This window comes from Tenrec ecaudatus, chromosome 13 (assembly GCF_050624435.1).
Source record: "Tenrec ecaudatus isolate mTenEca1 chromosome 13, mTenEca1.hap1, whole genome shotgun sequence".
NCBI classification, from domain to species: domain Eukaryota; kingdom Metazoa; phylum Chordata; class Mammalia; order Afrosoricida; family Tenrecidae; genus Tenrec; species Tenrec ecaudatus.
The window spans coordinates 60603323-60620236 of NC_134542.1; the positions used below are offsets into that span (position 1 = coordinate 60603323).

General features: G+C 41.2%; 1 protein-coding gene across 1 annotated transcript in view; it reads left to right on the plus strand.

Annotated features, from left to right (window-relative positions):
- Positions 1-16914, plus strand: part of PDE11A (phosphodiesterase 11A) — a 425526-nt gene that overhangs the window by 143071 nt on the left and 265541 nt on the right. Inside the window, exons 3-4 of the mRNA XM_075529079.1 lie at positions 5284-5373; positions 9002-9142. Of these exons, the coding sequence (XP_075385194.1) occupies positions 5284-5373; positions 9002-9142 (231 nt within the window). The remainder of the gene's footprint in view (positions 1-5283; positions 5374-9001; positions 9143-16914) is intronic.

Consider the following 16914-nt stretch of genomic DNA (forward strand, 5'->3'; position numbering starts at 1 on the left):
AAAACAGACACATTTAAGAATATTTTAAGAAGAAGTATATCCCAAAACATATGAAAAATCAATATTGTAGACAATGCCTGGATTGGGTCAAAATCTTCTAAAAGAAGTTTTCCCCACCACTCCTCCCTGCCCCACCGAGCTGTGCAGCTGCTCACAGGAGCCCCGCCTGGAGTCTCAGGTCTGTGATCGCTCACAGACTCCAAAAGGCACCTTCTTGCTGGCGTGACCACTGCTACTCCCTGGTCTTCATAACTGCACTCTGACACCCGCGAGAGTAGCCTGTGACTTGTTTTCTTAAATCAAGAGCCAGCTTACCACTGAAGGTCCCTTGTCCATAGAACCCAGCCTATGTGCGTGACACTAGACTTCTTTGTGCTTCTGCAGTTGTGGTTACTTCTCTTTGGACAGCACATACTTGGAAAGGAAATTGTTCCAACCCAACAGTCTGCCGTAGGTGTTGAAGTTAACTGGACCATCTCCTACTCTTCACGTTTCAAGTATTTTGTTACCTGACCTTTTGTATCTATGGCAGCAGTAAATAACCTATCATCCAACTCTTGCCCCTTGATGCCATGTGTTTCGCAGTAGGGTCAAGGCCAGAGGAACGCTGGCTGTGAGGGTTGAGGTTCTGTGTCAGTATGGCTGGTCCACGTTGCCCCATGTGTTGGTAGGTACGCGATGATATAACCAAGCAGTTATATAATGTAGACATCTTACATTTTGCAATCTGATGTGATCATCTTCCAATTTTGCATAACACCGATTTTTGCATGATGGCCTGGTCTTTGAAACCTAACCATGTTGATAAGTGAGGAGTGGGTATATTTACCTTGGGACAGAAGAACATGCAGAAATTAAGAAGGTGAATTCTGAGGTCAACCTGTAAAGGTGAAACTGAGGCACAGGGAGACAGACAGACATAACTTGACAGGACAAGGGAGAGCGGAGACAGAAATAGCTTTATTATGAGGATCTCCCGGACAGGTTCCCTGACCTAGGCCAACATGTCCGGGAAGTCTTTCTCAGCAACACGGGGGTGCGGGTTTTTAAAGGGGTGGTGAGGAATGTATGGAATTTATGGCAATTAGCATATGGCATCTGGACACTCTGAGAACTGCTTTCTTCAAACCCGGAACATCTGGTTTCACCAGTTATCTTATCTGGCGCCGGCTGCTGCTGACCTCCGGGATGTGCAGGGAAGCAGGTGCAGGGCCCTGACCTGCTGCAGTTTAGTCCAAACACAAACTCCTTGGGTTTAGAATCCACATTGACCATTATTGGCTCAATGACCTTTTTAATAACTCTGAAGGGGCTGAGATTTATTTTGTCAGCTAATTAATTAGCCTGCCACAGTTTTACGGATACTGACAAAAAACACAAGACCATGGATCAGAGAAAAAGGACCCCTTATCATTCACGGAAGTCGTCGTCCTCAGAATGTCAGCGTCTGGACCGGGCCCTGAGCCTCAGTTCCTATCAGGCGATGCAGAGAGGGACAGATGACGCCTGCAGATCCAAGGGAGCAGCCTTCGTGCCAGGAATTCAAACATTTCAAAGCAATCCTGCCTGACTTCTGCTCCAGGTCATGATCGTATCTCAATGGTGCGGATAATACACCATTTTGCCCATTGCCTAGAGCGAAGGCATTATTTCTACCTTCTGAAACTGTTCGCTGTAAACAACCTCGAGAAGCGAGGAGCCAGGGCTTCTGCAAGACATGCAGCCACACAGAAGACTCAGAGAGTGATTGCCCGACAGCCTCGGGTGATTGTCCTGCGCTGAAGAATGATGTTGATTGCATTAGTACATGTATTGGTGAGGACCAAGTGGTAGGGCATGTGTGAAGAGCTTAGTCACAAACTGACAGATATCAGGGGCTTCTTCCTTGTTAGTTCTCACATGTCATTGTTTCTTGACTAAGAATTCAGGACATGCGCTGAATTCTTTGTTTACATTAGGGAATAGAATGGTGTGTCCCCTGATGTTGCTAATTACTTGAATCACTAAATGTTAGCCTTAAAGGAAGTTGACATTTTGCAGATAAGGAAGTAGGTTCAGAAAGGTTAAGTGACTTGTTGAATTTCACATAGAAAAGGCACAAACAGGACAAAGAGCATCTCATTTAAAATTCAAACATGCTTGTAATTATACACAGTGCCGGAAGCTCAAGAAATATCAGCATTAATATTTTCTAATATGATCTGTTAGAAAATATTTCACATGCTTTTTGGAAAACCCCCTTCTTCCTACTTGCTTGACCTATAAACCACTTTAAACTTGGACCTTGCCAAATAAAAAAAATAATAATAACGTGAAAATGGAAAAATGGTGGAGAGTTAAAATATGTAACCCAGATCCCCTCTGTTTCCTCCTTTTCTCTACCTCCACCATAATCACTATTTCTATGGAGGACTAAAATCCATACAGAAAGGAAATGCTTTGTGCATGTGTAGATGATGTTGACAGGAAGTGTTCCATCTGACTGAAAGCAGAGACATGCGAGCAGCCTCTCGGGCAGCTTTCCATCAACAGCTTCATACTGGTTTGTCAACAGCCTCCTGGGGCATGAGGTGGAAGAGTGAGCACAGGGAAGAGAAGGTGGACAACAGAACACAGAGCTCTGGAAGGCAACATGCTGCGGAATTAGGTGACCTGGATTCCTGTGTGGGCTTGGGCGAGTTCCTAGTTTCCTCCTCTCTGAATTGTGTATACTGCTCTTCCCTGGGGAGCTGCTGGGGGACCCCAGTGAGGAAGCAAAGGGAGAGCATCTGGCACACAGTAGGTCCTGTGAGATATTAATTTACTTTAAATTAATTCAGTGTGAGGGTAACGAATGTACAAATGTGCTTTATACAATTGATGTATGCATGGATTGTGATAAGAGTTGTATGAGCCCCCAATAAAATGATTTATAAAAAGAAAAAAATCAATTCCGTGAAGGCCTTAATCCTGAACATATTTATAAAAATGGACTCAATTGATTCCTGTACCTTTTCTCAATCGTGATCTCTGTGCTCACCTCCCTTCTTTAAGAGGCCCTCATTTAGCTTCTAAAGCATTCAGAAGAGTTTTCAGGGACCCTAGGTCAGAGTGAAGCACACCCAAGTAGCCAAAGAAAGATTTTAAAAATAAAGAAATGATAAGGAATGTGAATGATCCTTCTTTTATGCAATGACTGGGAACATGCCTTGTCCTTCATCGTTTGTCCAAGTCAAACACCCAGCAATCACCCCCCTCCCAGGTCCTTGCGTCTGCATGTCCTGGGAGGAGCTCACACGTGCTCTGCAGCAGGGAGACTCTCACGTGCGGAGGGCACTGCACTGCCCTCTGCTGGGCCCCGAGGACACTGCCCTGTTTTGCCTTTGCAGGGAGTTGCTTCATCCCTAAAGCCAAACCAGACTCATCTGCCGCACAGCGACTCTATGTGGGGTTTCCGAGGCTGTCAGTCTTGAGGGGCGATAGTCTCACCTTTCTTCAGTGGAGCTGCCAGTGGGTTTTGTGTTAGTCCGGGTGGACTAGAGAAACCAAACGTAGACACGCATGTGTATAGGAAAGACAATCATGTGTAAACACAAGAGCAACTGAATATTGAGAAAATATCCCAACCCAGTCCAGATCAAGTCCATAATTCTGATATTTGCCCATATGTCCGATACCAATCTATAAAATCCTCTTCAGACTCATGAAACACATGCAATGATACCGAATGCAGAAAGATCCCAGGCCAGTGGGTGGGAAGTCTTGTGGATCCAGTGGCATTGTGAGCATCTCAACACTGGCAGGGATCTCCATGTGGCACCTCCAGCTTCCAGGGCTCTGGTAGCTTCAGGTGGCTTCTCTTCACAAATGTCTCACAGGGAGAGAGCCTGTGTCCCGCCTCCAGCGAGCTATTTATCTCCTTAGCTCCTCTAAATGAGGTCATCAGGCTGCGACCATATTGACAGGCTAACCGCCACCCCTTTCCTCTCAAGTCTCAAATTGACAACAGATTATGTAACTACCACAGGTGTGAACCTTGTGCCAGCCTTGTGGTCAGCAGTCCAATGCTTACCAGCCAGTGCCACCACAGCTAAGTGGAACCAATTCATAAGGGGTGGGGTGGGGGCTGGAGATGTAGATTGTGATATGAAACATGCCACCATTTCCTTCTGCTTCAGAGTTCTGGAGCAATGTCGCTTTCTTTCTCCTATGTTGTAAGGAGTTTAGGAAAATATTTTTTTCTGTTTTACATGGATCATTCTATTTTACTGGAATCAGAGATTCTGAAGATGTATTTGCGTGGGATATCAGGGCAGTTACTGAAAATATGAAAATACTGAAAAAAGTTTTGTTAAGCCCTTTATACCTTTCTTCCCATAGGAGTTATCTATTGAAAGACTTTCTTCAAAGGGGCTTGCTTAGGATCATCCCATCAGTTTTGATTCATGTTCAGTTATATCAACCGAGCAGAAGACGTACTTTTTTTTCAGAATACTAACAACCCTGACACTGCAGCTCCCACTGAACCTAGCACACCAGATAGGTTTAAATCTCGTAGCTAACAGAGTTCTAGGTTCCTGGTGAGATTGCCTGCTAAACATATTTACGTACAAAGGAATTTATTTATATCTTGCTTACCTCAGATATGCATCTGGGTACTAGCCTTAAATTCATTCACTTCTTTATTATCCATTTATTGAAGAAGGAAATACAACATGGATGAACTTTGACAACATGAGACTGAGTGACATAAGTCAATGAAAAGAGGATAAGTATTGTATGATCTCACTAATATGAGTGCAATAGGAACTATGTGGAGATCAGGGTGTAATAGTGTTACCAAGATAGGGAGGGAGGAGACCTACTATTTAAAAACCATTGCATTTTTTATTTATACAAATGAAAAATGCAGCCATGTGTATTGGTGATTGGTGAACAACATGACTGATGTAACTTATCTTGCCTAAATATGTATGTGAAAAATGGTAAATTGGCCATTGTTGTGTTGCCTACATGTTTAAGACAACAGAAAGGGAAAATAAGATTATTTGACCCCTCTTCTTGTATCACAGCTTTCATAGTTTGTTACTTTACTTTTTGTCATTGGGAGAGACTTGTCTCCAGAAAAAAAGCTTGAATCAGAGTGTATCATAGGTAACTCTGGAAAATCCTTTCTGAAGTTGTTGAGATATTATTGACTCTAGACTCAAGCCCTAGGGTGGGAATTATTACAATCAAGAATATGCAGGAACTGTGGACTTTGATTCAACAATATTTTAAGGTTTGAAAATCTCTTTGCTCCAGGTTATGCAGATGTACCTTCCTTTTTGTGGAATCGCCATATCTAATGCTCAACTCTTTGCTGCCTCAAGAAAAGAATATGAAAGAAGCAGGGTGAGTGGAAAGAAACATCACTAACAATTCTCAAAACTCTGTCCTTCTGGTTTCCTTGAGTCATTATGACTTTTAAAAACAGCAGATGTTCTTGGAATTGTTCAGGATTTTTTTTCAATTGTGCAAGTGTAATCCTAGTCTGTTTGATGATACTTTACTCAATATGCCCAAATGGAAATAGATACAATTTTTTATAGTTATTTGGAGGAGGTCTAGTTTCTTTTTAAATGGTAATTAATTTAAAATCTATACTCTAAGGCAGCAGATATATTCTTACTCATTCATGGCTTTGGAATTATAATATAACAGGGATCTTTTACAATTCATTTCCTTTATAAAATAGGTGTGCTCCAAAAATCAAATATGTGTGCTCATACTCTCTTAGCACTGAAAGACAAAGAGTTTCATGAGGAATGGAAGCTGTAGCTAGGGAAAGGTGAAAAGTGTTCCACCATGGAATGCAGAGAAGGGTCTTTATACAAAAAAAAATCAAAGGACAGTTTAATGATTGATTACAAATAGGATCAGCTGGAAGTCCTTTGAAATGTAAAGGCCAGCTACTCGGTTAGGGAGGAATAAGTTACCACTTCCGTGTGAGACACCAATCTGTTAAGTTATAATTGATTATAGAATTGTAGTCAGATATCCATGATTGCAGTCAGTTTCAGGGGCAAATTATTTATACATTTTTCCTAAATTGTTCACACCCTGACTGGTTTGTTTACTTATGAACACCTTCCTCCAAAGAAGAGTCATTGACATCTTGACACTCTTCCTAAAGGGTTTATACCTAGACCTTTCCTCTTTTGAGGCTGCATAGGGGCCCCATCACACTTAGTCTGATGTGAGTGTCTCCAGTTAGAAACGTTTCCATTTAGCACATTTCCCCCTTTTGATCAAGCCTCTGCGAGGAGGTGTTGATCACCTACAATAGAGTAGGCTTCTTCTGCTAAGACTATGACTGTTTTCTTAAGGAACTTCATTAGGTTATTTTCTTAACCTTACTGATGTATCAAGCCTTGTCTTCAGGGTGAGTAGATCTTACTAGACAAGGACACCATGGAGGAACTGTTCCCAGTGAAGGCTGACTAGTAAAGGTCAAAAGGAAACATAGCCAGGGAGACAAAAAAAAGGTGATTTAGGAACACGATCATTGGTGAGAGCCTATGATTTGATGTGCTGGGTCAAATAAACTGAAGGATAAAATTCCATGATTTAATAAAATGAATCGAACTAAAGAAAACAGCATTTTATCATAATAATAAAACAATGAGGAGTATAAGATTCCAGATTTTTTTGCAGTATCCACCTCAAGAGCTAAACCAATTATTCATAGTATCAGTTAAGGAAAAATAGGACTATTGAGATGTAATATGGGAAAAAGTGCATGATATGGGCATGACTATCAAGAATATAAACTAACAATCAGTTTTAATAATGGCATTGGTGCTATCTTAGACTAGGTCCTCTACATGCACAAAATTAATGTGGTGTCTGTATATAAATCAAGGAAATATCTCATGGAGCTGTATTGTCTGGCAAGTCATAAATTTATGAGTCATATATCAGACTGGAGGTTCATCCTGACTCACTTGATTATAGGGACTAGAAACCCCCAAATTGGCAAGTCAGACAGCAGGTTGCTGGCCAGAAGTCAAAGGATGATGAGTTGATGCAGGATCAAAAAAATGTTAGCTGTATCAGAAAATCTAGATATATTCAAAGTAGGCCATACTCCCAAGTAAACTCCCCTTTCTACTGATTGGCTGCTTCTATTAGATCACAAAACGAAGAATGATTCACAATATCTGTTTGTGTTCTGAAAGTCAAGTAAAAGAACTTTTTCAAGAAGCAAGAAAACTGTTCAACTCTGCCAAGTGATACCAGTGTGTTGGAGCTCTTGCATTGTTATTTGCAAAACTTTCATCACTTGTTAGTAAAGCAGCAATTTTTTAATTAGAAACAATCAAATTACTATAATGGGATTTGTCAGTGCAAGAAGCAAGACACAATGAGTTTTCCCTCTGAGACAAATGTTCTTGTTTATAAATCCCAGAGACTCTGTTTCTGGAGTCACAACAAATTGAAAAGTTAAATAATTGTTCAGTATGACCCATTGTACAGTATGACCAATCTGCAGAAAAAACCTGGGTAATTAAGGGATGTTTTTTCCCTTAACAGAAATTGTTGTTTGTAATTATTCAGACAACTGCTTCATTTGTAATGTTATATTTGAACATGACATTATGGAGCATGGCCCTCTGACAATGATCCCCCTCTCAAATGCCACACAGTCAAGACACACTCAGAATTTGGGGGTTCATAGAGCAATCCACGACCTTGCATCCACGCTCAGAATCTTTCTCTAGAAACAGCACGACCCAGGACATTCGGTCTTTTTTTTTTCAATTGAACTGTGAACTAGGCTTCCTTCATGGATTCCTTAACATATTCAAATGCCTTCGTTCTCAAATAGACGCAGAGAAGGAATTTCATGGTTAATAATGGTTCCTGGACAAATTAAATTAGTTACAAATATTGAAAATGAGTCAAGTCCCGGGGATAGCGTGTAGCACGATCAGCCCTGGAAGCACCGTGGGTTGTTCCCCACGAAGTCAGCCCTGGAAACCGGGAGAAAGACAAGACTCTCTGCCCACAAAGATGTGCAGCCTCAGAAGGCAACAGGGGACTTCTATTCTGTCAATGGGGTTACTCTAAGTCAGAACTGACTTGATGGAAGTTAGTTTGGTTTGGTTTTTCTAGTACCTAAGTAGGTGTGCATGTGAAAATTCATGAGATCATCTTGTGAGAGGTAAACTTAATAACATCTATGAAATAAAGTACCATCTGACCTGATGCCAGAGTAGTTTTCTGATTGTATTCTGATAGAAGCTTAATAACTAGCACCTCTCCATGGCCCAGTTTTCTCAATTCTCTGGAAACATGCATGTCATAAAAATTCCAAACAAATATTATTTCATGCAAAAATTACAAATTGACTTAGTTAGACCAAATGATAGACTTTTACCATTGGATTTTTGAATGCACACACAGATTTCAAGTTAGAATTTAAGTTTGCCTTTAAAAAAAAATCATGCACCTTTCATTTTGTTGTGTGAATGGATGTTAATATTGGTTTCCTTCCTGAGATATATAATGGTGTTTAGATGTTCTCCTAGACTGATTGGAATGAAGCAGTACCTCTTCTTCCTCTACAGAGGGTTTAATGGAAGCTTTATATACATATTTTTGAAGGCCCTGAACCTTAATTAGCATTCACTTCTGTTCTGTGGGAGATGTATGTGAGTGAAAACAAGTCTTAAATTTGAACACAAAGATATTTCTTCCTGATGGTGAGGAAGAACTGCTTTGTAATTTTCTGAAATAAATGTGCTTCGGAGGGAGACAAGCCATTTGTGCTTCCTAAAGTATTTGAGCTTCATGGGCACATGCAAGGGAAGCAGCTTATAGCCAATGGATAGATGATCCCTGCTGCATGGACCGATGGGACCTTAGTGGCACAGAAGAAAAAGAACGCAAACCAACCAACCAGCCCCCCAAATCCAGCCCCCTCCCCCCCCCCCACAGCTTTGTATCCACCTAACGAGGTCCACTTCATGTTCTCTAGGCTTTACTCGAGGTGGTTAATGACCTCTTCGAAGAACAGACTGACCTGGAGAAGATCGTCAAGAAAATAATGCATCGGGCCCAGACTCTGCTGAAATGTGAGCGCTGCTCGGTCTTACTCCTTGAGGACATCGAATCACCAGTAAGCGATCTTTCTTTCATTTTTCTGATAGAGTTGATGGCTATGGGAACGGAGTAAAGTTGAGTTTGTTTGTAATTCCGGTGGTGAATTATGACTTCAATGACCCTCTTCATGGCTGTGTTGTTAGGTGTCGTCATTAGCTGGGGCTCACAAGAAAAGCCCACAGGAGAGTAGACAAAGCTTATGATCATTGTCTTCTTTCTCTTGGATGAATACTGCCCATCATTCTAACTAAAAAACAAGCATCAGACTGTTACAGTAAATCCATCTGGTGGACGGGGTTAGGTGCCAGCCAGTTGATTTTCAACATATAGTGACTCCATGCGACTGAGTCGAACTGCCCCGTAGGGATTTCTAGACTGTAACCATTAAGGGACAGATTGCCATAGGTTGGAACTGCCAGCCTTTCAGTGAGCAGCCTAGTACTTAACCACTGCACCCCCTCCCCCCCAGGGCTTCTACTGACGGCTCTAGTAACTCCATGAGGGCGAGTCTAAAAGTACTGCCACTGGGACTCTGGTGCATGAATGCACAGGCTTAATCCAAACAAAACCTGTTGAAACATGTCTCTGTGGGAGTGACGGCTGCAGATAGATGAGTTGGCTCGGTGATCAACTTGTCCGTCTCGTGGGGCTGCCTTAGAAAACACTGCCCCATCCCAGCAGTGGCTCTCGAGGGGGCTCTGCTGGGCCAGGACAATTCGAGGCAGAGAGGTCAGTTCAAAGGATGGCACAACTGTGCTTTGAGATGCTCGATCAATTTTCTTGAAGGATGCATGATGGATGATCTTGGGGGCTTCTTATGAGCACATCTTATACAAATTGAAAGTGGCATTTCCGCAGGCAAAGACGAGGAAAGTTGCACAAAGGAGTGTTACCCCATCAGACACAGAAAGGGCTGTAATGGCTGGCCTCGGAGAATTTCACTGGGAAACCTTAGCCCACGTACCCGACATTCCTGGCCTTGCCCACCCTGCCAGCCTTGACTTTGTTCCCCAAACTCAAAGGACATAGAAAAGAAATGCAATTTGAGTCTCTCACGGATGCCCCAACTGCCAGTTGGAAGGGTGGAAGAGAAAGAGCCCAGGATTCGTCGGGGAAGGCTTCAAAGCAAACACCACATCCCTGCCAGCAGTCAGTGCTGTGGGTTTCAGAGCGGTACCTCTTTACAGGAGCCAATGGTTAAGCTTTCTCCCCTGGAGGAGCTGTGGGTTTGAACCATTGATCTTACACTTAGCAGCCCAGGACCTAACCCACAGTACCACCGGGTTGGAGAGGTGGAGACACTGCCTTCAGAAGGGTATAGGCCTAGATTGAGGACATGTCAAGAAATAATAGTTTCACGTTTTCATATTTTTGTTTAATGAAGGTTTCTCTGATTCTTGAGTAGCAATCCTTTTGGACTTACCATCATGTACTTCAAAATGATCCACACACAAATACTGTGTGAGGGAAACCAGCTTTTATAGAATTAGAGCTTTTGTTTTTGGGGGGCGCTTTGTAGGAGTGTGTTGCTGCCACGTTAGCAGCACAGACTATCAAAGGGCGTGGGCCTCGGGCACGGGGTGGCTCTCTGGATTTACAGATGATGAATCGAAGGAGTTAAGTGGTTTGTTTAAACCCATACTTGTGGCCCTCGGCAAATCAGAAGATGGGCTTGTCCCTCTTGACTTTCGATCTCACACGTGTTTACCCATCAAGGGGAAAGCCTCAACATTTACAGGAGTGGGCTTCAACCCAGTACCCTCCCAGTGTAAGACAAGATAAAGTAATCATTTATAAATGACTAAGGGCTCATGAGGGAGGGGGGCGCGGGGAGGGAGGGAGGGGAAGGAAAATGAGGAGCTGCTTCCAGGACCCCAAGCGGAAAGCAAATGTTGAGAATGATGAGGTCTACGAATGTTTAAGTGTGCTTTACACAATGGATGTATGTATGGATTGTGATAAGAGTTGTATGAGCCCCAATAGAATGACTTTAAAAAAATCCAGTGCCCTCCATTGTTGGAGCCCATTCAGAATCGACGTGAGCTCTGTGGAAGGCAGGCCTCAGCTGGGCTGTTCTCTGCACCAGGGGGTTGTCCCGCAGCTTCTGAAAGCACCGCCTGCAGGTTCTTTAATGGCTGCTCTGAGCCTGCGGGTTCTGGCCCTCCGGAAGCTCTTCAGGTGGAGGGAAGCTCATTTGGCCTCAGCTCCAGAGTTCCTGCTTCCCCAGAGGGAAGACTCACATTAGTTCAGGGCCCCCGACCTGCCGCACCTTGATTATCGGGGCTAGTTTTCAGTCTCTGTGAAATGCCTTTGGCTCTTTGGGGAAAATCTGCTGGGTAAATATGTAATAACATTGAAAATAATGATCATCATCAATCTAACTTCCTTAAAGTTAGCTCTCTAACCCTTGGTAGCAATTTAATATCTTTGCTGTGAACTCCCTTCAAAGACCAGCAATTGTATAATGATTAAGAACTATTGTAATGCCTCAAACATTACATTTTCCTGTACTTTATTTAGAAAAGATGATTGACTTTGACTTTAGGCTTGTTTTCCCCAATGCATAAGAACCTAAGGGTCCATTTTGGCGATTTAGTAATAAATGTTACAAAACTTATAGCATTGGGCTTAAAAAAATCTGTTTAAAATGTTTACGAATTTCCCCCAGGTTTTTTTAGAACTCGGAGTTATTTTTATTTCCTAGAAGTCGGGCAGGTGAGGTTGACAGACACAATAGACTGACAAGTCTGCAATCTTGTAAAACTCAGCTGAATGTTGTGAGGACACACACACACACACACATCAGTGGTGCATGTTTATGACATGCTCCAAGATGCTGTGTCACTTGAGCTTAAACATCATCATATACATATGACGTAGATATGGCCGCACAGGGACAGCTAAACAGAACAGAGTCCAAACGCATTCTCTGCCATCAAGTCAATTCCAACTCACAGTGACTCTATAAGACAATGAAACTGCCACCATTGGGTTTTGGACACTGTAAATCTTTTAAATTAATTAGTTAATTAATTTTTAAAATTTTAACACTTTATTAACATGTGATTCACACACAATACAGCTCAGTGGTTTAAACATGAAAAGGCTGGTGCAATCAACATTGCAATTGATTTTTCCTTCATTCTTGTACCTATTACTATTAGCCCCAACCTCTGGTCCCTATATGTTTGCCTATTCTACATGTCATCAAAGAAAAACATAAAAAAAAAAAAGAACCAAGCAAACACAATATTTCTAATGGGAAGAAATCATTTTAGAAAATTGAAGAGTTTTAGATTTGAAATGAGTTATTTTTACTGAAAGCAATTAAACAACTCAGATATTTCTAATATTATAAGGCATATAAATATTTATACAATTGTGTAAATCCAGAATTCAATTTTACCCTTCCCTTAACACTTATGACCTTATTATCATACCTTTTACTCTCAGGATGCTTCTTAGACAGGCACCATCACCCGCTACACACCCTGATCATCAAAGGGCTTTTTACTGTGAAAAGCGCTATCTCTCACTTTATATGTTTATAATGAATAACCATCTATTAACAGCAAGCTAACATTGTAGAAAAAAGTGCCATGTCAAGGCATTAAGGGAAGTCTCCCTCTCCACATTTTCCCTAACCCTCCACCCAGCCTAGTATATTGTTTCAGGGGTGGCTTTGTACAGACTAACTAAATTATGGACATTTAAATTCCGAAACGGGGTGTTAAATTTATGATAGGTTTATTATTCTTGAAAACCAAGACTTTATTTGCAAGAGTCAGGCTGTACTAAAAGCTTTGAAGAAATCAGGCCCAAAGTTATGCCAAAAGCAACAGATTTGAAAGAATATAGATGAAGCCCTAGTTTACCCTCGGTTTTGCATTGCCTTTTGAGCAGCTATGCTGTTGGGTAAGCACTGCACTGCTAACTACAAGGTTGATGCTTCAAACTCACCAGCTTCTCCACAGGAGGAAAGTGAGGCTATCCACTCCTGTGGAGATCTGAAGCCTCAAAAGCCCTATGTAGGGTGACCATGCATAGGAATCAATTCAATGGCCATAGAATTGGTGCATCTGTGTGGCCTTTAAAATTTATCATCAATAAACAAATTGTACTCTCTAATCAATCCATCATGTTATTGAACTGTCTTAATTCATATTCTCTACTTGATCTCTAGGTTCTAATATCTGTACCAATAGCTACACAGAAGCTCACAGACAAGATTCATAATTAAAGGGTTTAGTAAGGAAGTCAACAAGTTGTAATGCCAATGAGAAATATAATAACAAAAGAAGTATTTGAAATTAGATGGCTGGGAAAGATGATGGATTATTTAGAAATCTTTAGTGAGCAAATGATTGGCAATATCGAAAAAAAAAGAAATGCTGGATTCCTACTTCATGCATACTAAAATCCGATTTTTAAAAGGCAAAGTCATGACTCATGCAAATGTGAAATACATGTATGTCAAAGATTGTTTTAATCATTAATTAATGAGGAAACCAATAAAGTTCTAAAACCCATCCCAAGCACGGAGAAGCAGGGCAATTAAGGTCATGTTTTCTAAGAAGAAAAACTAGTTAATGTTCAATAAGGCCATAATTGTAATCTTTAATGTTGTCTTTCCTATCACTGAGGAAAAAAAAGTGTCCTTCTACCACATAAAAGACCACAAGCTCCAAGTTAGCTCTGGATGTGATAGTAAACAGTGGGTGTTCCTTAAAGCCAGTGATTGGCAATGGCTGTGTGTGAATGAGCATATGTAAATATCTTAATCTTCAGTGATTGGCAATGCCTGTGTGTGAATGGTCATCTATAAATTCCTTAATTTTCAGTGATTGGCAATGCCTGTGTCAATGCTTGCTGCCATGGAATCACAGGCAAGGTGTGAAAGGACAAGACTGTAAACCATCTTGTAAACAAGGATTTCAATGTCTCAGGTTAAGTGAAAAGTCAAGGGACACATCACCTGTATCTGGTTTAGCTGGTTTGGGCCAGCTAAAGACAACTAAAGGCTTATTCATCACACAAGAATATCTGTGACTGTGCGCTTTTCAGGAAGTAAATAAAAGGGACTTCGAGGTAGGCAGGAGTGAAGACTGATGCCTGCAGGAGAATATTGGTGAGAAAACAGTCAAAGACAGCAAAGCTGAAATTCAAGTACAGCCAACAAGTCACTCTCCGACTCCATTCCCATTTCTCCCACTGCTAATTCAAAGAAGAAACGGCAAAGCACCAGCAGCATGGGACTTGGGTAAAGATAACAAAAGGAAGAGGATACTGAAAACTAGTTAAAGAAGACACACCAGAAAAGTTGCCAACAGTTTTTCATGGAAAAATATTCAAGTTAATACAGGTATAATCTCTTTTGGGCAGAGGAAAATGGATTTTTAAAAAGAGTTGAAAGGGCTCAAATAAACGATAAGAATAAAAAGATAAAAAAACTAAAATGACAAATCTTAGGGAAAAGTAGAAGAAATAGGTAAGCATACAGAAATGAATATGACTTAGAAACCAATAAAAAAGGAAGAAAAGATACCTTCACAATGCTTTCAGGGCATGAAGAATAAAATTGACAGTGAAATGAAAAACAGCACAATGTAACAAGATGAGAACAATGGAGTCAGAATAAGGAAGTCCAAAATGAGCATAATTGGTGTCTCTGAAGAGTACATGACAAATGGAACAGGGGAGAAATGAAAATTATAGCACAAGACATTTTGCGAAATAAAGGCAGACTTGAATTTGCAGCATAAAAGATCATACCATTTCGGGAAAACTTGATACTGATCGTGCACCACTGAAGTACATGCAGTATTAGTGGACTTCAAAGATAATGGAACAATTTATGGGCCTCCAGACATCTCCTCTCCCCCCCAAAAAAACCCCAAACAAAAAATCAAGTCAACTATTGAAGGGAAATTCATTGTGGGTTAGACTTCCTGGTAGCACTTGCCAGTGCTAGGAGACAACTGGGCGATTCAATGAAGACCTCCTGGGGCTAAAGGGGCAGGTATGACTGGACAATTTCAAATCCAGCTGCAATAATATTCAGTTATATAAGGTCCAGATAGATGTTTTCCATTATGCAAAGAAGAGTGCTAGAACTATAATTTCAAGATTCCATTCTCTTGTAGAAAATAAATCAATGTGAAGACAATGGTTGGCAAATACCATGTGTTTCAAGTTATATTTTAAGAAATAATACAATCCATGATATTTCATGAAGTTGTTTATTCTTGTTAGTAAAGCTTGGACTCAAGTAAAAATACATGATAGGCTGAAGTCCAGCCAACCAAGTGATGAACGAAGAAAGTGTGATAAATAAGACTGGTATTGGGGATGGAAGGCAGGGAAATGTAGCACGAAGGCTACAAAATGGTGGGCATGTGACTCTTAGAAACAACTGTGAACTTTATATTATAAACGATAGCAATAATGCCCCTAAATCCCTAGGTATGTACCTATGTGTCCAGTAGGTCTTATGACAGAAAAGGAACATGTAACCACAGTACAGCTTAAGAGAATCCTGATACATTTTAAAATCATTTTATTGGGGGCTCATACAATTCTTATCACAATCCATACATACATACATTGTGACCAGCACATCTGCACATTTGTTGCCCGCATTATTCTCAAAACATTTGCTTTCTATTTCAGCCCTTGATATCAGCTCTTCATTTTTCCCCCTCCCTCCCTCTCGCCCCTCCCTCATGAACCCTTCGTCATTCCTAAATTATTATTATTTTGTCATAGCTTGCACTGTCCGACATCTCCCTGCATCCACTTTTCTGTTGTCCATCCCTCAGGGAGGAGGCCATAGGTAGATTCTTGTAATCGGTTCCCCCTTTCTACCCCACCTTTCTCCACCCTCCGGTACCACCCGTCTTACTACTGGTCCTGAAGGGATCATCTGTCCTGGATTCCCTGTGTTTCGGTTCCTATTTGTACCAATGTACAACCTCTGGTCTAGCCAGATTTGTAAAGTAGAATTGGGATGATGATAGTAGGGGGAGGAAGCACTTAAGAACAAGAGGAAAGTTATATGTTTCATCGTTGCTACCCTGACTGACTCATCTCCTCCCTGAGACCCTTCTGTAAGGGGGTGTCCAGTTGCCTACATATGGGCTTTGGGTCTCCACTCTTCACTCACCCTCATTTACAATGATATGATTTGTTGTTCTTTGATACTTGATCCCTTCGATAGCTCATGGTCACACAGGCTGGTGTCCTTCTTCCATGTGGGCTTTGTTGCTTCTGAGCTAGATGGCCGTTTGTTTATCTTCAAGTCTTTAAGACCCCAGACCCTATATCTTTTAATCGCTAAGCACCATCAGCTTTCTTCACCACATTTGCTTATGCACACATTTGTCTTCAGTGATCACATTGGGAAGGTGGGCACCCATTGAAATGATATTTTGTTCTTTGATGTCTGATACCTGGTCCCTTCTACATCTCGTGGTCACATAGGCTTGTGTGCTTCTTCCATGTGGGCTTTGTTGCTTTTGAGCTAGATGGCCACTTGTTTATCTGCAAGCCTTTAAGACTCAGACAATATATCTTTTGATAGCTGGGCAACATCGGTCTTTTCACATTTGCTTATGCATACATTTGTCTTCAGTGATCGTGTAGGGAAGGTGTGAATTATGGAATGCCAATTTAATAGAACAATGTGTTCTTGCATTGAGTAAATACTTGAGTGGAGGTTCAATGTCCATCTGCTACCTTAATACTATTTCCCCACCATCCTATATATGTAGCATCCTGATAATTTTATGG